This window comes from Phascolarctos cinereus, unplaced genomic scaffold (assembly GCF_003287225.1).
Source record: "Phascolarctos cinereus isolate Bilbo 61053 unplaced genomic scaffold, phaCin_HiC Scaffold_4;HRSCAF=312, whole genome shotgun sequence".
Classification (NCBI taxonomy): Eukaryota; Metazoa; Chordata; class Mammalia; order Diprotodontia; family Phascolarctidae; genus Phascolarctos; species Phascolarctos cinereus.
The window spans coordinates 578,902,367-578,925,182 of record NW_027555847.1 but is presented as its reverse complement, the minus strand read 5'-3'; the positions used below and the strand labels follow the sequence as shown (position 1 = coordinate 578,925,182).

The 22,816-nt window shown below is 33.6% G+C and overlaps 1 protein-coding gene across 1 annotated transcript in view; it reads left to right on the top strand.

Annotated features, from left to right (window-relative positions):
- The window catches only part of MMP16 (matrix metallopeptidase 16), a 365,749-nt gene that overhangs the window by 160,277 nt on the left and 182,656 nt on the right, over positions 1-22,816 (top strand). The window contains exons 2-3 of the mRNA XM_020970086.2: positions 9,259-9,407; positions 22,456-22,578. Of these exons, the coding sequence (XP_020825745.1) occupies positions 9,259-9,407; positions 22,456-22,578 (272 nt within the window). The remainder of the gene's footprint in view (positions 1-9,258; positions 9,408-22,455; positions 22,579-22,816) is intronic.

The following is a 22,816-nucleotide window of genomic DNA, read 5'->3' as shown; positions in this document are numbered from 1 at the left end:
AAATTCTTATTAAGGATGTGGGAGAAATCCCTTAGTCTGCTGTTTGTACGTAGTGAGGCCATTGACTTGTCAGAGATAAGACAAGAATCTACAATAAAGATGCAATGACAGCAGAGAAAAAGATACAGCATACACTTAAGATTCAATTTTGAATTATTTAAACAAATTTTGAATTTAAAAAAATAAGAAACAGATAAGAGAAATGATATTGACAGAGACTTTAATAATTTTTTTTCAGAAGTTGAACCAATTTAAATTAATTGCTATAAGAAGAACAACAAAATAACCCAGAAAATGCTTTAGTCACATTTGAGTTACTTGCCAAATAGAGAGTTGGCTGCCAAAGGCAACAACTTCATTATAGTATAACTCCATCTGTAGGATGATTGATGATTATGAGTGGTATCATTTCTATAGTAGAGGCAAGTAGTAGAGAGTAAAAACAGGTTAAAGAAAGCTTGGTCATATATCCAATAAAGACATTCAGGGATAAAAACTGAAGGACTATAAAAAGAAGAAAAATGGTAAGATTTACAGAAATTATCGCAAAACAACATTTTCTCCATCAATGAAAGTGGCACAGCCACACTAAGATCTCATAATCATAGTCCTTCAGATAGTTACAGAAGAAGTAGAAATGGGACTAAAGAAACAGAAAACAAGAACAGCCAGATTAGATTAATTTTATATATATATAATAAATATGAGGCAAGTAATAAAAGAGATATATGTGCTTATCAAAATTATTCTCCACTGTAGCGCAGGAGATCTAGTGCAGAATCCATAATCCATGTAGAACTCTCTATGGATGGTGAAGTCCTCCAGATTCTTCTGTTTGACCATAACATAGCGTTAATTGCATCAAGCCTGAAGACCCTGCAGAGTATCCTACAGGAGATCTGTATTCACTTAAAGCAGTTTGGCCTTTTCATATGCCCAAATTAAATGAAGAAAGAATGCCTCTTGCTCAGACTTTAATATGCATCTGAATCAACACCTTTGGGAGACTATCCAAGAATATGTATATCTGGCCCAGACAAAATTGATGGACAGTGAGCTGAGCCCTGAATTAAAAAGAAGGAAAAGAATGGACCTGGATTCCTTTCAGGAAATTACAAAGTATTTTATTGACTCCAAGCTTCCCATATTGGCAAAGTATAATTTATCAGTGTTGCTGTAATGATAGGGAGACCTAGAATACCTCTGTCTCTGGAGAAATAAGATGATCATCGCTCAGAGGTTAAAGAAAAAATACAATGTAGATATGAGCAAACTGCAATATATAAACAACATTAAATTCCAAAGATCTCTGAGGTAAAGGATGCCATCAAGAAGTTGTATGACAGAAAAAGAAAATGGGTTAGTCATGTGGTGAAAGCAAAGGATAGTAGATAGACAACCAGAGTGCTTCAGGATACCCTCAGGATGATAAATAGAGGAAGGCCTCTCAATCAAAGAGATCACAATTCATTTAATTATTGTACAGTAAAGATTTGTTTTATATGGTCTTATCTCAATAGCCCATATATAAATTTCATTTAGGAACCATCTAAGAATAATGGATAACATTGTTCTGAGAGACAAATTACCTTGTTTATCTTCCTAGCTCTTTCACATACTAGCTATGTGACTCAGGGCAAGCTATTTGACTTTTCTCAATCTTAGTTCTTTAACTTGTGTGATGAGGGTATTGGACTAAATGTATTTTGGAGGCCCATCCAAATCTACCATTCTGTGTTTCTAACATTGATGTCATCAGGATTTCTGATTTCAGTGGCATAGGGGACTTTTGATGAGGAAACTCATAATAATGTAGATCAGCAACTATTCTGCAAAGTATGTATCTTACAACGTTGTTTGCTTTATTGAGAAGCTAAGTGATTTTCTCAGGTTATCCAGACAGTATATGTCAAAAGCAGAATTTGAACCTAGCTTTTCCTAATTCTGTAGATGGCTCTCAATTGTAATGACATGCCACCTCATTTTAATAATTAATAACTCTTCAATTTTGAATGCTTATTTTCAATGTGCAATATAAAATTAAAATATGAGGAACCTGTTTGGCCAAGTGGTTTTCCAGATCTTTCTATAGAGTAGCTCTTTTTTTTGATAACTTTTAATTCAAAGTGTTATAGCATCCTAAATCCTAAAGGATTCATTGTTTAGTATAGATACGCTTAAATCCAGATGAGAAACTTCTCTAAAGTCTTATAGCAAATAACCTGAAATTAAGACAAACATTCCCTGACTCTCAGTCTCAGTTTCTTTTAACTACAAGGCATCTCTATACTTTTCCTTTCCTCATCTCCTCTCTTAGAGTTTCTTATGGTGACTTTTGGCCAACACAAACAAAGGGTTTTTTAAGCTAATGTTTCCTTAATAAACAATAACCAGTGTTATGAGCACATTTGAACTAAAAGCAAAGCAAAACAGAGCAAAGCAAAAATAAAACAAAAAACAAAAAACAACCAAACAAAAATGCCTGCACATGCTCTTAAAATCACAAACAAAAAAATCTGACTCTGCCTTACACTTCCCTTATAGACTTAGAAGGAACCATTGAATATATTTTTCAAAAAAGTATTTATCAGGGAAAACAAGAAAGGGGCAAGAAACAACAAACTGAGGAATGAGCTTTTTGGAAGCAGAATACTTTGTCATTTGGACCAAGTCACAAAACATCTCAAGATTTTGTTTTCTCATCTTTTCATCTGTAAAATGCGAAGTTTGTGCTAGAACTGGTTTGGACTGGTTTGGCCCTTAAATGTGCCCTTCCAGATTTGGTATTCTGCAAGTCTGTGTTTGTACATGGTGGATGATAAATTTTATCTTTCCTTAGGAAGTAAATGAAAGAGTTCATATAAGGTGACTTTAATTAAAAACAAACACCAAAACTGCTATTGATTTTTAGATGATATAATGTCATTACCCCTCCAGTTTGTATCAGTAGTGGAAAGTAAACTTCAAAGTAAGGACATTTTACTGACAGAAGTGAATCTGAGAAACAGAGGCAGCCATTTAATAGTTCCTATTACCTAAATTGGAGAAGGAAATGACAAATCACTCTAGTATCTTTCCCAAAAAAAACCCACGGAAAAGAGTCCATGGGGTCACCTGGAGTCAGACATGAATGAATGACCTAACAACAACAACAAAATTACCTGACTGCCTAAATCCCTACTATTAAGGGAATTTTCCAGTGGTTCACTTGTCTTGTCCACTTTCCTTCCTCCAATTTGCACAATTAGACTCACCATGAAAAAACTTAACTTTGATTGATGAGTAGTTTTTCATTGGGGAAAATGACTTAACCTAATAAGGGTTGTTTTTTTTAAATAAGTAGCTCACGAAGAGTTTTCTTTTCAAATGTTTAATATTTCTTTTAAGTAATGTAGCATCACCTCCATCTTGTCTTCTTTTGATAATTATATTTTTTGTTGATACAGTGAATTATAAAATAGGCAAAGAGAGAAATCAAGAAGTATAGAGTATATGAAATTTACATTTTTTTTGAATTATAGGTAATCTAGCAGAAGCTAGAAAATATGCCATGCCTCATCTCTTTCTCTTTGAGGCATTTTTGTCTCATACCTGTGAAACACAGTGTAAGGCTCAACTATTTTTTTTACTAAGTTGAATGTGTTTCCCTATGGAGTTTGAGGGGTGAAAAAGTCCATAGTTTTTACTCAATAGCAATTTTACCTTTATAATGGATAAGAAAGCTCATGTTAAGGTCAGAAGTAAAGTGAAAGTAATCATCGGTATATTTGATGTAGTGACCCAGCTATGTACCTTTTCATCTTAAATCTAAAAACAAGCTTAGTGATGAAATATTTTGAATGTATTTTGGCCCATCCATGCTTTCATTTTATTTTGGTCATGTTTTTTACCTATTTCACTATAGTTGCTGAAATGTAACCTTTGGAGTGCAATTGATCCTATACATAAAAGTTCATATACTAATACTTTTATTATGAAAACAGCATCATGATTTAAAATCCATTTGGAATTTTAAAGAACAGAAGGGGTAATTTTTGTACTATTAATTTATAATTTGAAAAAAATAACAACAACAACAGAAAAAATACTTTGAGTTTTACATTTCACAAAATCACAGTAACTACCCCCCACTGGTTAAATTATTAGATTAATTGGTAGCTATGACTCATATTTGGCTACTTTTCACACTGGAAAATAGGCCCTAGACCTTTGCCAGCTGTCTGCAGGCATCTTTTTTTTTTCTCTCGATGGGGAAGAAGTACCTAGAGAAGCATACAATAATATTTTCTTAATATCTGCTTTTGTCTTTATCTGTCTCCCTTTCTTTGTCTCTGTCTCTGTCTCATATTCTTCTTTCAGATCGCATTAGATCATTTATTATCATCATTAAGTAACTTAGATTAAATGGAAAGACCAACCCCAAGGTGCAGCATTCACTATAAGTGTTTCTGGTATATTTTAGTCTATAAAATAATTTGGGGCCTTGAAATGCCCAGACACTTTGCATTATAGATGAAAATGAATGAAAGGGCAGTTGTCATATCTCAACATATAACTGCTAAACAAATTACACTCGGTTTTGATATGAGAAGATTAGAAATCCATATCCCAGTCAGTATTATTTTGACATGATTAAGCCTCATATTAGTTACCGAGGGATTTGTTTGTATGTGTGTATGTGTGTTTGTGTACTTGCTTTGAAGTCAGTTCATCTTAAAATATTATTTTCCCCAAATTGTGAACAATGGAACAAAATCTTTAAATGATCATATTTGAATATAATGACAACCAAAATATATACAGAAATGTGACAGAAAGGCTCATGTATACATTTTAGCCCTTTCTTTTGTAAGGACAATGTTTATACAGAGGTTTAGCTTCTAGCATGGAAAAATGGGAAGAGTAATGAATGTGGAATCTAAGGACCTGGGTTCTAATTTTGATTTTACACCTACTACTTACATGAACTTGTATAAGTGATTAAATTATTCTGGGTCTCAGTATCCTCATCTGTAAAAGGAAGAGAATGGATTTGTTGAACTTATGGTCCTTCAATTTAAAATCTTTGATCCTATAAAAATAGTGGACTATTGCCTCTTGCCTAAAAAGCTGCTCATAATTTTAGCTCATAATAAGTAAAGTGAAGCCTGAAATAGCAGGAATGCTCAGGAAATGAGATTGCCTATTTAACTGAATTTTCTGGTTAACTTTTCCTTAGCTAGATGGTTTTCAGAAAACTATTTTTGCCTTCACTTCTGAAAACCTTTGAAAATACAGTTATATAATCTCCTGCCTTACTAGAGTACTTTTATAGGGATCGTATTTTCCAAATAAAAAGTTGAAACACTTAATCAGATATCAAATATGACTTTTACGTAACTTCAAAGTGCAATTATTTTTAAGTGCATTGGATATATGATTATCTTAAATATGGTGCTCATAATTTAATGTTTCTTTCCTGAATGAGGACCTTTCAATGTCTCAGTATAATCATTCTGACAATATTATAATTATACATTACTGTATGAGGTAGAAGACTATCCTGAACATAGGGTGTCTCTTGGAATTTCCATTATTATTCAAGGGTTCTCTGTGTGTGTATGTTTTATGCTAAATCAGCAAGGTCGATTTTTTTTTTCATTTCATAGGGTCATAGGGTCACACATTTAGAGCTAAAAGGAACTTAAGGTCATGGAGTCAAATCCCAGCCTTTTACAAACAAGGAAACTTAAAGCCAGAGAGGCTAAGTCTGCCAAAGATTGCACGGCTATTGGTATCTGAGGCTAAAATCAGACTTCAAGCTCAGTGCTCTAAGCAGGGTAATACTTAACTATCTCTTGCTGAAAGAACATCAGATTTATTGAAGTTTATATTCAACTGGATTCCAGCTAATTGATGTCTTATTGAAGCCCATTTTTTTCAGTGGATTATAGGATTTATATGTAGAACACAGTAGAGTTTTTTTTATTCCAGATACCATTTGAGAGATGGTGAATTTACAGTCCACAGATTATACAAGTATTAATTAGCAGGACTGGTGTTTGAACCTAGATTAACTGAGTCATAAGTCTATCTTTTCCCTGTTACTCCTCTGATTTGCTAGCTTTATGGTAGTTTAGATTGTGTGTTGCATTGACTTATTATTTCCCAAATGGCTGCTTTCTTAGACTTTATAATGGTCTCCAGAAACTCACCATCCTGCAAAACATCAACTCCAAAATTCACACCTGCTCAGTACTCACTGCCCCTGGAGTCCTTCCCTCCCTTTGATTGGAGAGTTGGAGGGTGGGCGTTGGAGCTCTCTCCCACTACCCCCTGCAGAGCTCCTCCCAAATCCTTCATTTAAGAAGAGCACCCAGGGCAACCATTTGATCATTTCTCACTGACTTCAGGACCTCATTATGTCCCCATTCCCCTATGCTGGTACCCTCCCTCTTTCTCTTCTCCATTTCTTAGCTGCTTTTTATGTGTCATCTCCCTCCATTAGATTGTGAGCTCCTTCAGGACGTAGTAGGCACTTAAGAAATGTTTTATTGATTGACTCATTGATTTGTAGCATTCAGTTAGCAAGCTAAATATCAGGGATTGGTTTATAAAAATAGCTTCTGAAGTACTCTGTAGGGTGAGAAGTGATTCAGTTCAACCTTTAGTGCATTCTATTTCTAAAGTACTATATGATGATAATTAGTGGTAGAGAGAGATAATCTGGTGTAATAACAAAAGCTCCAGATTGTATGTCAAATGATCTGCCTCTAAAATAAAGTATGATTTCTTGTTTGCTGTTTAAATCTCATCACAATCTGGCTGCAACCAATCTTTTCATACAGATTTCTCATTAATCCCACTCACTAATTGTATATTTAGGTCAAGATGGGTTTACTTTCTGTTCCCCATGAACAACACATCTCCTACCACTGTTCCTTAACACAGGCTGCCATTCAGGTTTACAATGTTCTGCTTCCTCATTGCTGCCTGTGGGACTCTCTAGCTTCTTTCAACACTCAGCTGAAGTGCTACCTTCTCTCATAGACCATTCTTAATTACACCAATATTTAATGCTCCCCAGAAATGACTTTGTTTTTTATTTTATATGTACATATATATACACTTTATGTATATATATATATATGTATGTATATATATATATATATATGTATGTATATATATTTATATATACACTCCTTGAGAACAGAAATTTTTCAGTTTGCATTTTTTTCCTCAATGCCTAACACAGGTACTGACACATTGTTCTTGGTCTAGACCTGGGCTTCCATTCAGCTAAGTAATCTATCAATCTATCTATCTATCTATCTATCTATCTATCTATCTATCTATCTACATGTTAATACATTCAAATATAAATACATATTTATATGTGTGTGCATATGTGTACATGATGAACAGCATGATTTAAAATTGTCACTTTGTGAGAAATAACATAACTTATTAAATTTCATATGAATTGTATACAAGCAATAATAAATCAGTGATGAAATTATTTATCTTACATTCATTCAAAAATAAAATATAGTACAGACTTTCATCCTTATTAACTAGGTAACTATCTCTACGATCTTTGCTAGTGCTACATTCATCACAGATTAGATGAAAAAATATTTTATTATTTTCTTGTTGCTTGAAAAATGAGTTTCCTAGGTTGGGTTTTACAAATACAGCTCATTGACAAGAGTACATTATTTCGCTTGTGCATTGTATTAGAACAGAAGTTATATTTCACCTTAAGGAGATGAAGGGGGAGGAGCAGGCATTTATATTATTTCTTTCCAGTGAGTCTCTGAGAAATATGGGAAAGAAACAGATTTTTATCTTTTTCTTTTTTTGTGGCAGATTTCTTTTCAGTTTCTGTTTCTTTGAGGGAATTTAATGTTAATGTTTGCTTTTATTTCCATTATACACATAACTTTACTTCTTTGAAGTTGTATCTTCTTAAGAGAAATATACTCTGTTGTGTGGGGAAAAATACTTCCTGACTTTTCACAGGTCCTTGTTCATCTTCTACATGATGAGCAGCAAGCAGAAACAAGATGGAAAGCACACCTCTTAGAACCTACACCACAGTGACAGAAATGTCAGTGACAACATCCTTTGGTGTGAAAGTTTTATCAGGTTGACAGATAGCTTACTGAGCTCCCACTGAATGGGGATCTCTAGGGAGAAGGGAGGTCAAAGGCAGTGAAAAGGCTATGGACCAAACATATGATTTGGAATAAGAAATGAACCTGGAAAAATCCTAGAGGCCCACAATTGCTTTTGATGTAAGGTGGTAATATTCTCCTGTATTTCTCTTCATTCTCTACCCACCTCTGTTCCTATACTCTTTCTGCTTTTTTCCAGGTTCAGTCCCTGTGCAGAGTTTGATCTTATGTACAATCCTCTCTAGGTTTCCTTGCACTTATGCCCTGAAGTATAGTCTTTTGAAGTGAGCACTGACTAGGCCTAGTTATTCAGGCAACTTTTATCCATCAGTAAGACATTTGGATGATTCTGTCATTTGAATGGACAGGAGCTACTGCAAGTAACTGGTTGAAAAAAATTCTCCCAGGAGTGAATAATAGTGTTTTACTTTTCAAATCATCTTCAAGCACAACTAAATAAACTGGTTGTTTATGGCATTCATGCCCTGACTATACTGGAATGAGGTAGCAACCCTGTTAAGATGCATGATTGAAGTCAGTATTCTGCTGTTAAGGAAAATGGCTTTTTGGATATGGCCTGAAGATATTTATAGAGTGTATTTTCAAATAATAATAGGTTAGTGATAACATTAATAAAGAAATTCCACCTCTAGTTCTTGGGACTATATTTTTATTAGATGCTTGTAGCCAAAATGTTTTAGCAATTATTGAGGAAATTAGATCATTTGAACCAGGATGGTACAGTGGTAACAGCTGTGCTTGGAGGCAGTGGACCTTTTTTCCAAATTCTGGCTTGGCCACTTACTGCTTATGTGATATTGAGTAAGTTACTTAACCTTTTCAGGGCTCAGTATCCTCATCTGTAAACCGAGTTGGCTCTGAGATTTTTTTTCCAGCTTTAAATCTATTATCTTGTGATCCAAAGATCAACAAATAAGTAATTAAACAATAGATTAATGTGAAAAGATCTTAAGTAATTGAATGACCTTTTAATATAAAATGTAAGGAATAACTTCGATTTTAGCGTGGAATTCTACAGAACTAGAGAACTTTTGACTTATTTGTAAATTTGAACTAAAAGGAACTCTAATTGTTATTGCAGGTTTGGTTACAAAAGTACGGCTACCTTCCACCAACAGACCCCAGAATGTCGGTGTTACGTTCTGCAGAGACCATGCAGTCAGCTTTAGCTGCCATGCAGCAGTTCTATGGCATTAATATGACAGGAAAAGTAGACCGAAACACAATAGAGTAAGTAATAGTAACTAAACCGTTCTCTCTTTTTTTTTCTACTGCTTCTAAACAAAGTATACTGTAGAAACAAAGAAACAAAAAAAATAGATTCTGATAACAGCACTTGTTGGGCAATGTAGTTTCTTAAGATCTTTACTTTCAACTTTGCCCTTTTATGTCTTTCTAACTTTGTGACATTACTTGGCAAAGACCCCATGTTGTATATTGCTAACCATTATTGGGAGTATATTTTATGCAATAGTAAAAGGGTATAATCATATCATGGAATCCTTTAAAGGTTTCTAAGACAACTTCAGAGAACTATGAATTGCATGAACTTTGTTACTGATTCCTTCCACTCTTTAGGGCCCCTGTGTACTAATTGGCCTTAGTATGGATCAACAGATTTGACTTTCTTTGTAAATAACATACCTAAATTAGCTCAACAGGTTCTAACACATTTACATGATTACGGAATGTTATTATTTTCTTTTACCAATCTAAATTTTATATCCAGATGAAAGCCTTATAGTTTTCCATGAAGTTCAAAATTCATATAGTATAACTTAATATAGTTACTAACTTCAAAGAAATTTTGCAAAACATTTGCTAATTAACTTGCCCAATAACCTTTAAGGGTATGTAAATATTATTCTCATTTTGTAGATGGGGAAATTGCATCAAGGAGTTTTGATTATTTGCCTAAAGGCATGTAAGAACTTGCTGTCAGGACTGGAATTAGAATGCCAAAATTTCTGATTTACAGCCTTGTGCTGAGGGAAATTTCTTCTGAATGTTGTATAATCTAAAGTATTTTTTAAATGAATAGTAATACACTTCTCATTAAAACTATGAAATTATATTTGATAAAAATATAAAGAAAATATATTTCTAAAAAGAAAACAACAAAAAAATTGAAAATAATTTAAAAGCATGGAAAACCTTTTTTGCAAAACAGAAAAAGAATATACAGACATATATTATATGTTCACATATGTGTATATATGTACATGCATGCATATAAATGTGTATGTATTGGTGTGCATATATATGCATATGTGTATGTATGTGTGTGTAGACACATACATATATATGCAACATCATTTAATTTAAATCAACCCCCAAAGCCAACAATAATTGAACAAATGTGCTCAAGAGTGTCCCTAGTTAGCTGCCTCCACCAAGAGAAAAATTCTTTTATTTCTTTTCCCTGTGATCTGTATATCATATAATGTAATGCTTTTAACATAGTAGATAGCACATATGGTAATTTGGAATGTTCACCCAAAATGTTGATTCTAACAGTGTTTGAATGCATATTTTATTTGACAGACAAATATAGCATTGTACTAGAAAGAAATAACATACAAACATGTGAGGACTGTCCCAACAAGGTGTCATTTAGTGAAACATACTTCTATGTAGAATTCTTTACAATAAGGATCAGTTATATTTTGGACATCCACCATATTCAAAGCACTATACCATGTTGTAGGAAATATGAACAGGAATGGTCCTATGCTCAAAGAACTTATTTATTTTTATTGGGAATATATGATAAATGCTGAACAGGTAGGAGATGCAATAGAATGGTGGGCTTGGGCTCAGGAAGACCTGAGTTCAAACCCAAATTCTGTTGTTTCCTAGCTGTGTGACCTGGGAAACTTACTTAATCTCTGTCCTCCTCATGTTCCTTTTTTGTAAAATGGAGGTAATAACAGAACCTAATTGCTGCCAGGTACTGCTACTTGAAACTATGAAGATCATATTAGGTAACATTGAAAAAGTGTTTAGTACACTAACTGTTATATAGTAGAAACTTTAAGAAAAAGTGTTTATTCCCTTCTCTTCTCTTTCTTGAATTCATAGGAATATGAGTGGTAGCAACATGTTTGTGACTACCTTCAATTCAACTAAAACAAATGCAAAAGAATTGTCAAGGTGAGGAGTTAATACCAGTTCAGTAGAGACAGTGACAAAGGCCAAGAGGAGTAATACCAGAATGGATTGATATAAAATTTTTTAAATAATTATCTGGTGATGATTTTTAATGAATAAAAATGGTATAAACTTTCTAGCAAAGAGTGTATAATTCCTGACTCACCTTGCCCCACCCAGGGCCACCTGACTGTGAAACTTGACTGCCCTCTATGACCATTACAGATTACACCTTACCTATGATGGGATGCTTGGCTACCTCAATGTGTGAGGGAAAGAACAGGAGCTTGTGAATAGGAGAAATATATAGACAAAGGCAAGTAAAATAGAGTTCGATGAATATCATGAGGAGAGAATTCTCTTAGGTGAGGACTAGAAATTCTTATAAGGCCAACATCAGAGATTTAAATTCAATCATGTTCTGCATAAAGTTCTAAATTTTGGCTTAATAACAAGGCAATTTGAGGAAAGTAAGGTTAAAGGGCAAGGGATTACTAAGTTTGGTGAACTCTTTACTGGTCTCCACTTATATTTCCAGCTACATATGCTTCATAGCATTGGAACTACTCACATTTTCCATTTTTCAAGCAGAGGCAATTACAGGGGGCATACCTATCTCATAAAGTGATATCTATGCCTTTTCTGTGTTATCAGACCTGCAAAAAATACTTGGAGTGAGTTCACAGTGGAAGGATCTGATTTCCTTAAAATTAGTTATGTTCCTCACTAAGAGGCAGTGGAGGAGGTATAAGTAGAGGTTTTATTTGCAACCTAAGGAAGAAAAGGAATCTCAGTGATTTAAGTATCAGCTAATTCATGTTATGATTTTTTGATTGTCATAGAAGTAGAGGTGAAAGAATCATCATAGAATTATAGATCATAAGGTAGAAGAGACAGAGGCTTATCTTGTCTACTCTCCTTATTTTTACAGATAAGGAAACAGGCTCAAGTAGATAAAGTGATTTACTGTTACACAAATAGTAAACAGGCTAGATTTGATGGAAAATTGTGACTTGTAAGCAGTGCTCTTTCTACTGAACTACATTGTCTTCCTAAACAAAGAATGCCCAAATTTGAAATGGGTCATATCACAAAACTAACCTTCCTTCCTTCCTTCCTTCCTTCCTTCCTTCCTTCCTTCCTTCCTTCCTTCCTTCCTTCCTTCCTTCCTTCCTTCCTTCCATTCTGTAACTGTTTTCATGAATTTCAATTTTTAAATGATATAATTCTGTCCAGAAATATTCCTTTGGCAGAGTTTGTATTAATTGAAATAGACATGGGGATTCTGGTTTGAGGCTCATTTTCCTTTCTTTATTTCCCTTTTTTATATCTCTTTGCTCATGGCTTTTGGCTATATTTGTTCCACAGGGATACTGTAGGGCTCCACTATTGGTGCTTAGTATTTAAACTATTATTGGTTCCTACTTGGCTGTTGTTGCTTTTAACTAGTTTTGCTGCTTTGAAACCAACTAATCCATGCTTCTCAAGAATTTAGAAGTTAGTCTCCATGGATTTCAGAAAAATGATGATGCTAAAAATAAGGTAGAGGGAAAAAATATAATGACCAGTCTGTGGTTACATTGGTATGGAAAGTTTCTTAGTGGGTCAACTCCCTCTATAAATTCAAGTCAGCACTTTCTCTTTAACTTTTAGTCATAAAGAGTTACCTAGAATACTTAGAGGTCAAATGACTTACCCAGGTTCACACAGGCAGTCTTAGGTGAGACTTGAACCTATTCCAAGACTATCTCTCTAAAAATGATGTATAACACCCCAAAAATATTGTTTTGCTGAATAGCAGAGTAGGTAAATAGTTGGTATAGTGAATAGAGTATTGGACTTGGCAGTCAGGAAAACCAGAATCCAAATCCTGCCTCAGACATTATGAGATATATGACTGTAAGCAAGTCTTTTTGCCTCTCTGCACCTCAGTTTTCTCATCTGAAAAATAAGGATAATAATATCACCTACCCTCCCCCCCCAGGATTGTTTTGAGGATTAACCAAGATAATATAAATAAAGCACTTTTCAAACTTTAAAATGCTGTAGAAGTTCTATTTTTATTACCTCAAACATTTGCTTTTTATTTGAAGATGCAGATAAAGGTAGACTCAGAATGTTTTACTGAGAGAATTGGAAATAGAGTTTGAAGAAATAGGGAATAGGTGTTAACTGTGATGTACATTTTGATAGCAGCTCTAATTGAGGATAATTAATTAGTTTTAAAATTATTAAAATATCTGCTCACATAACTGTAGATCATCTTGATTCTTGCCACAAGAATAGTAAACCAGGTGTCACCAATCTCTTATGATTTCAATTAAAAAATATAAAAACAATGAATTGGCAGCATCGTATGTTACTACTTTGATCCAGTTGCCTTCTTCAATTAAACCTAACCTGAGACTGAGGGAAGAGTATTAGAAATTCAACAGATGTTTTTGGTGATTGAATCTTGTCAGTATTAGGTCATTCTAGAGACATCTAAGTGAGGTTTCTTCAGTGATATGAAACAACAACTACTGCATTTACATATGAAATTTGAAATTAAAATTTGAGTCGCTAGACAATTCAAATGAATTCCCCTAGAACATTTTGAAACTACCTTTTCAATTGTGGATTTCATTAGACTCAGTTACCTACCATAACGATGTCATTTATTCATCTGTGTAAAGATAGGGCTGTCACAAAAAGAACTCATTATCATCTCCTATTTCCTCAACCCAATTATAGTTGCATCAATTCTAACATTATTAACTATTGGGCACTAATTATTAATAATTTGGGTAGTGCTGCCTAATGAACATGATAACTATGCCTTCCTGCTACAAAATCAATTTCCTCAGGTGAGAAACATGGCAATTTGGAAGAAGTGCATGTTTACACAAACTCTGCTTTTTATTTCTGTGAATACAATTAATTATTTTTTAGTCATTTTATTTGTGGACCACAAAGCTCCACACTGTCAACTTTGTAAAATGGATCTATATGGAAGGTTGAAAACTTTTTGAGAAAAAAAATCTGGACCAAAATAAGCTATCCTTTTGTCAACTTTTTGATTACTAAATTAATTTTAACTCAGTGATTACTTGGCATATTTATTTATGAAATAATTAAAGCTTAATAAATTGTATGTGATAAATTAAGTGTAGAAATATGTTTAGAATTTTTTAAAAAATTGAGTAAAAATTAGAGGTAAATATTAATTTTAATTATAATACTATAAAAATGTTATTCACATGTTAGGATAAAAATATTGAAGACATTTCTCTTTTATTTCCAAAGCCATATAAACTGAGAAAAAAGTGTAGAGAAAGTTAACACTTCTTTTTATTAAAAAGAGGTGGACAGGTATGTTTAAATACTTCATGGGTTCTTACATTTAGATCTGGAAGGGGCCTTAGGAGTCATCTAATCCATTTCTCTCATTTTACAGTTGAACAAACTGATGTCTACGAAATTTAAGTAATGTAGCCCATGGTCATGTAGGTGAATGAGTCACACAGCCAGGACTTCAACCCACTTCCTCCAATTGCATTTCTTGAAACAACTTAAATCCATGTCAGTGTGTATATGTGTGTGTGTGTGTGTGTGTGTGTGTGTGTGATTGTGTTTCTGTATGTGTGTAGGTAGTAAATATCCACATACTGCATATATGATTATAAATATGTGTATATTGATTTGTTAGAATGTGTGTGTTTATGGGAAAGGAGTAAGGTAGGGAGAGGGAGAGAGAGAGTTTCTCTTCTGACGAAGAGAAGATAGTAGGCATTATGTGAAAAAGATAATTGTTGGAAGAGCTGCACAGTTTCTTCATAAAAATAAGATTTTCTGTTAAGTGATCATTAGGCAATTTATTTACATCAGTTTTGAAAAATTCGTTGGACTTATCAAGAATCCAGTGGTTGGTTTATTTGTTCCAAATAAATACTTCTTGAAGTTGTCTTCATCTTTAAGATGGTATAGTAGATAGAGTACTAAGTCTGGAGTGAGGAAGACCTGAGTTCAAATCTAGGTCAGGCCCTTAATAACTGTAATCCTGAGCAAGTCCTTTAATCTCAGCCTGACTCAATTTAATTAACTGAAAAATGGTGATATTAATAGCACCTACCTCATAGATTTATTGTGAGGATTGAATGAGGTAAAATTTATAAGGTGTTTAGCACAGGACCTGGCACATATAAGCACTGTACAAATGCTACCTGGTGCTTCTTTCTTCTTTCTCCTCTTCCTCCCCTTCTCTCTTCTTTTCCGTATCATCCTTCTTTTTCTACTTCCTTTCCTGATAGAGGAAGAAGTACTTCATTCATTATAGATGAATAAATTGCAGTTGGAATGTGGTAATCTGGTAAATTTATTAACTATAAATTGTATTGCTTTTTTTTCTTTTGAAATAAAAATAGTAGAAAGGTGCATTGTGATTTGAGACAGTTACATGGTACAGTAGATAGAGTGTTGGCCCCAGAGTCAGGAAGACTCATCTTCCTGAGTTCAAATCTGGTCTCAGACTTATTAGCTTCTCTGATTCTGGGCAAGTCACTTAACTTTGTTTACCACAGTTTCCTCGTCTCAAAAATGATCTGGAGAAGGAAATGCAAACCAGTTTAGTATCTTTACTAAGACAATCCCAAATGGGGTCATGAAGAATCAGATATGACTGAACAACAACAAAATATTGTGGTTTAAGTACTGTGCATGGTAACTTGTTTCATATATACAAATAACATGTGAGATAAGGACTTCATGCATTAACATCCCCATTTTACATATAAAGAAAATGAGGATCAAAGACATTATATAATTTTTTCATGATCATGTAAATTTTTGATATTAAAGAACTAGAATCAATCTAGATTTGAATCTATTGGTGTGTGTGCCTAAACAAATAGTAGGATGCAAATCTAGTTGAATATTAATGTTCCTTAAGAAAAAATAATAATATTAAGATATCTGAAAAGCAAGTGAAAATTTGTATGAACTGATTCAGAGTGAAATATGCAGAACCAGGGAAAATATACACAGTGAGTATAAAAATGTAATTAGAAAGAACAAATAAGAAAGCAACAACTACAAAAAGAATACTGTATAATTACAGTGACCAATATTGACACAGAAAAATAAAAACACAAAAAATGGACTTCTTTCTCTTTTTTTCAGAGGTGTTAAGAGATGGAGAAATATCGGTGTGGAATATTATATAAGCTGTTATATTTGGTTGATGTATTCATTAATTTTGCTAAATTACTTTTTTCTTCCATCCTTTGCTATAAGAAATGGCTCATGTGTAATGGAAAAAATAGTGATATTTGTGAAAATGAAATAGATGCAAAAATATTGTCAATAAATATCGGTAAAAGTCATTTTCATGATGTCACCCCTAAATTTAAACTAAACATAATTGGAAAGACTCTTAGGGATTTAATATGGACTTTTTCTTTTAAGTCGAGGCAGTCTCTTATTTAAAGGAAGGTGTTTGGTCCTTGTAAAATTATATATATATGTGTGTGTGTGTGTGTATGTGTATATGTATGTATATATGTGTGTATATTTGTGTGTATGTGTATATGTATGTATATATGTGTGTATATGTGTATGTATATATATATGTGTGTATGTATGTATGTATATATGTGTGTGTATATATGTGTGTGTGTATATATATGTGTGTATATGTATGTGTATGTGTGTGTATATATGTGTGTGTATATATTATATATACATACATATGTACATACATATATATTCAATCCTATTATTTCTCTCATCAAAATAACTACTGATAAGGAAACTTCTACCACTGCATATTTTTCTGAAATTTACAATCTTTAAGAGTTGCTCTGAATAGTGAGAGTTTGAGTGAATTTCCTATGGTCCATGGATAGTGCAATTTGTCATTGGTGAGACTTGAAGCCAGATCTTCTTAACTCAGAGACCCAATCTCTCTTCATTATGCTACATTGTCTCTCTAGTAAAATTAGCATGCTACATACCCCAACATCCATAATTGGAGGAATTTTTTAATAGTCACTAACAAAATTGAATAGCTCTTTGTTCTTTCTTATTTCTCATATCTTTCACATTTATTGTAATAGTATTTTTAAAAGTGAAACTATTTGGCCTTTTTTTACTTGTACATGTGAAGTTTTTAGTCTGTGTATAAAGCCATATGATTTTTATTTAAATTGTCATATGAATATAAGCTTTAGTTTAGGTGTATGTTTATATAATATCAACTTGGAAAACTGCTACTGACAGAGCTTATCCAAATATGATAAATTTTTCATTTCTATTTTATTTTCAGGTCAGTTTTTATTGAGGCAAAATGTGCTCTTTTTTTTCTTGATTAGAAACTGAACTTGGCTATCTGTGAGACAGATTACTATTGGAACCAACAGAAGACAAAAGTTTGAATTTTTAAAATGTAAACACCAGGGCGTAATGTTCAATGCTCTAATACACTTTGCCATTGTCTTTGGAAGTTACTCTTGATTAGATATTATGGTCTGTTTAGTTACAAAGAATATTTTAATATGGGGCTTGCATAACTTAAATATGCATGTTCTCAATGTTAAATTATACAGTTTCCATTATAATTTTTGTATTCCTGGAATTCATGTGTTATTCTCCAGTGTTATTCTGATGTTCATTTTGAATCCCAATCCTCACCTTTCATATGCTGTGATTTAATGCATATTAAGATATATACAAACAGAAATTACCCACTAATTTGTTACTAATTAATTAATTCATAAGCTACAATTATTGAGTTCCTAGTATGTGCACATTTCCATGATTTTCTGGGATTGAGAGATAGAAAAATGAATAAGGTATGGCCCCTTCTCTAAGGCATGCACACAAATTTCTATGGTAGAAGGGTTGTAAGAGGAAAACGTGAGCAACATTCCAGGGTACAAAGAAAGTGAGATTCTTTCAGGAAATGTTGGTCAAATTCTGATTGCATGCATATACATACATACACATATACATATACATGCATATACATACATATATACACATATATAATGGGATCATAACTCATCACTTCTAGTTGAAACACTTTCTATTTTATCGGTATTTCGCCTCTGCTCCATAAAATAAAATGAAGATTTAATTGCTATTCTGGTAATATGATTAGTCATCAGGGTAGTCAGCCTTGAAAATTCATCTCTAGAATAGATTTTCCCCTATGAATTTTATTTACCATTTCTGTTGATAAAAATTAACTGCATAACATAATTAATATCTAAATTTCCACTTCATTTCATGGTATGTTCATAGGTACACTCTAAAACATTAGTGAAGTCATAAAATTATTCAACCCAGGTCCCTGAGGTCATTTGAATGTCACACATACAATGAAACAGAAATTCCCATGTTCTAGCTATCTAGCTTTCCCTGTTCACGTTGTCTAAAGTACAAAAATGTGATTTTTGTCTAAAAATACATTTGGTCATGATAATAGGTGTTTTGATTTTTGAAAATTTTTACCCTACACTCTTCAATGTAATTTAATGATGAAACATTTGGTAAACACCTACTATCTCTATTATCCTAGGCATTTAAGGTACAAAGTCAAAGATAAAACAGGTCCTGCCCTGATGGAGTTTAATAATGGAAATTATTAAGATAACACATAATGCACATAAATAAATAGATAAACATCTATAGAAATAAATATCTAAATGAATAAATATATGCAAAGAAAGAGCAGCAACAACAAAAGGAATAATAATCCATATCTCTATAGTGCTTTAAGGTTTAGAAAGTATTGCTTCTTTTGTATATGAGTAGTTTGCTAAAAGGAGCGGAGGACAGACATTTGGGGCAGAAAAGGAACTTTTGCCTAAAGAAATAAAAAGAATGAAATCATCTGATGAGGAATATAAGGCACTGCACCTTTTATATATCAGCAACTTGGTTGCTCAAAAGGGTAAAACAATGAAATTTTGATTATAAAATCTGATAAAAATTAAAGTGTGAAAAATGGTTTTCAGATAAAACGTGAGGAAGAACAGACCTTTAGAAGGATAAAATCAAGGACCAAGAGGACTCTGTTTGGAGATAGGGCAAATACTGAGGTTGCAGGGCATTGTGGTTCCTCAGTTTATTTCTATGAAAGAATAAAACTTACAAAGGTGTGGATCAGATAATTATTTGAAGACCAAGGGATGATTTTATAAAGACTTTTTTGCTTTATAATTAATGTAAGGGTGAGTTCTACTTCATAAAGAAAAGAAGCCTAGAAAGCTCAGATTTGAGCTGTTCATTGGTAATGCTGAAGAACCTTCAGAAAAGTGGAAAACTAGATGGAGAGAGGAGCTGAGAAGATAGAAGGAGAAAGTTAAGAGCAGAGTGGGAGAGTCAGCTGATAACATGTTTCAGCAGCTGTCTTAGGATTTACTGATTTGTGTAAGGCTGAAGCTCCTTGGGAAAGATCTACATTCCCTTTAATTACCCCATAGTGCCATCTACAGATTGAGAGGGATAAAATCTATCCAAGGTTCCAAGTGGTCTGATAGGATGAAAAAGAGGGGGAAGGACAGTCCCTTTATCTGATTTACTATTACAAGGGAATTGAATCTAATTGGACAAAGTAGCATCTTGTTAAGTGATGAGCTGCCTGGGCTGGTCAGCACTGCTAAGAGAGCTAATTCAAGGAATTTCTATATAAGTTCTACTTTGTTCTAGGAAGAAATGTTAAGATGATTGAATGATCCAGCATCATGTTGAGTGCAAAACTGTCCGTAATTATCTCTTTCCCAGGAGGCCAACCTGAGAAGTGTTGCACTTTTCTGGCTTAATGGAATTGTTTATCACTACCATTGACTACTTAGAGCCCTGAGACACTTTGAGTTCTAGCTGTGTAGTGATGGTCCTTCTCTGGAAAACTAGGCCTGCCAGTGTGAAGATTACTTGTGTTGAGCAGGAGAGAGAGAGAGAGGGAGAGAGAGAGAGAGAGAGTGAGAGAGAGAGAGAGACAGACAGACAGACAGAGACAGAGAGAATAATTGGGAAGAACAGTAAGGTCTCATGTGAGGTGGCACATGATCTATGCTTTGAAGGAATAAGGGATTTTAGTTGATATCGATGAGGAAGGAATGCATTCTAGACCTTGGGGGGAAAGCCTGTACAAAAGCATGGGAATTGAATATATTGTGAATAGGTACAGGCTATTTGAACATCTGGCGAAAAAGTATGTGACTCAGAATAATAAGAAATAAGCCTGAAAATTTAAATGGGAATGGAATGTGAACCTTATTAAAGAAGATTTATTGCTGCCTTAAGCTACATATAACATGCATTTTCTTAGATGCATTGTATGTATTTACAGCTTGCATTAACTAAATTCATTACTTTGTAAGTTCATCAAACATTTACTTAGTACCTATTATTTGTTTAGCACTATTCTAGATAATGTCAGAGATTACAATAACTTTCAAGACCTGCTGTCTGTCCCCAAAGGCTATGATTTTCTTAATTAAATAAGTTACATTTACGTGAAAAGCGGTAGTAGTAGCTAACTCCAATACCTACACATTCTGCATTATTAGTGATTGGATATGCCTATAATATTACCTTTGAAAAAAAGTTTCTTGATTTTTACCAGATCATAAATTATTCTTTTACAGACAACCAATTTATTGTCTAAAATAGGAAGCAATTGTTATTTATTTAAATCATTTTACTTATTTAGAACAATTATCTTCTATAGATTCATCTCTGTGCCTAGTTTTATTTAGAGGAAGTGGAGTTATATAAGCCTTGATGAGATTAAGTAGGAACTGATCAGAAATTTCACAATTTATCCTCTTCCTTTTACATTGTTCATGAATAAATCTCAATTCATAGAGAGCTACTAACAAGATGCAGAAGCTATTTAAGTAGGTGACTTTAGTGGAGTAGCAGGGAAATCTCACAGTAAAGATATTTTATGAGGCATATAAAACACCCTTTGCCAAGATGACTAAAAGCATTGTATTTACATAGGCTGGTGGCTTTGAGGAACAGAAAACAAGGATGTTTAAATATAAGAAGCTTTGTCCAGAAGAAAAATAGGAAAATTAGACAAATACAGATTCATGCTTTTAAAATGAATATGTGTATCTAGAGCTTGGGATTTTATACTGAGAGGCTCTTCTGGTATGAAAATTACTTCAATTGACTCAAATCGGCAGCTAGCTCTTTAACTTATAGTCTAAAAAAGTTGCCTGGGAACCTGAGTGGCTTTTGCATATTGTCACACAGTAAAAAATATATCACCTTAGGCAGGAATTAAACCTAGATTTTCCCGAATTCAGGAAGACCCCTGCAGCCATTGTACCCTACTATTGCATGCTTGGGTGCCCACACCCACAGACTATGTAAGAGTAACTCACCTGAGTCACACAAAGAGTAAGTTTTTGGTTTTGTTTTTTGTTGAGGCAATTGCAATTAAGTGATTTGCCCAGGGTCACACAGCTAGTAAGAGTTATATGTCTGAGGTCAGATTTGAACTCAGGACCTCCTGACTTCAGGGCTGGTGCTGTATCCACTGCACCACTTAGCTGCCCCACGAAGAGTAAGTTATATCAGGGATTTAAATTCATGTCCTGTGACAAGTTTAAGGGTATTTCCATTGTACCAACTTCAACTCCTGTGAGTCTAAATCATATAAACTGGTTATTAAAAAAAAGTTCCAGGATAAGTATATTAGATTATTATTAAAAAGTCTCAAGCAAAGAAGAGATACCCAGATAATGGAAGGAAAGATCAAAGTGGAAGAAAGAGGGGAGGAAAAAAGAGAAAATGTAATATGAGAGGAAAATTCATTTTTCACTGTGATAAATTATTGTGAAGCGTCATGTTTTTTCTGGAATAAAAGGCCATGTCAATCAACACAGACAAAAATGAATTAGATATTGAGGAATTCTTTGATTAATTTAGGTGAAGTGGACAGTAATCCTGGCTCATTCAGAAAAAAAAATATATCATTTACTCAGAACTGGGGGTTTTGTAGCATGGTCTCAGATATGCATTGCATGTGTGTGTGTGTGTGTGTGTGTGTGTGTGTGTGTGTGTGTGTGTGTATGCAAATTTGAAAAAAGAAGTGGTTCGAAATAAATGATAACTGAAATTTTTTTTTTGACAGCTGGATGAAGAAGCCTAGGTGTGGTGTGCCTGACCAGACTCGAGGAAGCTCCAAATTTAATATTCGTCGAAAGCGATATGCACTAACAGGACAGAAGTGGCAACACAAGCACATCACTTACAGGTACCAAAACTATCAATTCAACTTTCTGACATTCTGTGTGGTGGCCTGAAGTACTTTAAAGAACCTCAGAAGTGGGCTACAGGATCAGTCCGTCAAGTCCACCAACATAATTTTTAATTCTCTTGGCAAGTATTTTTTCATTTAAAAAGAATGATTAAAGTGTATGTATGCACACCTATACACATAAATGGGCACTTAAACATATATATATGTACATATAAATTAAATGTGTATATCC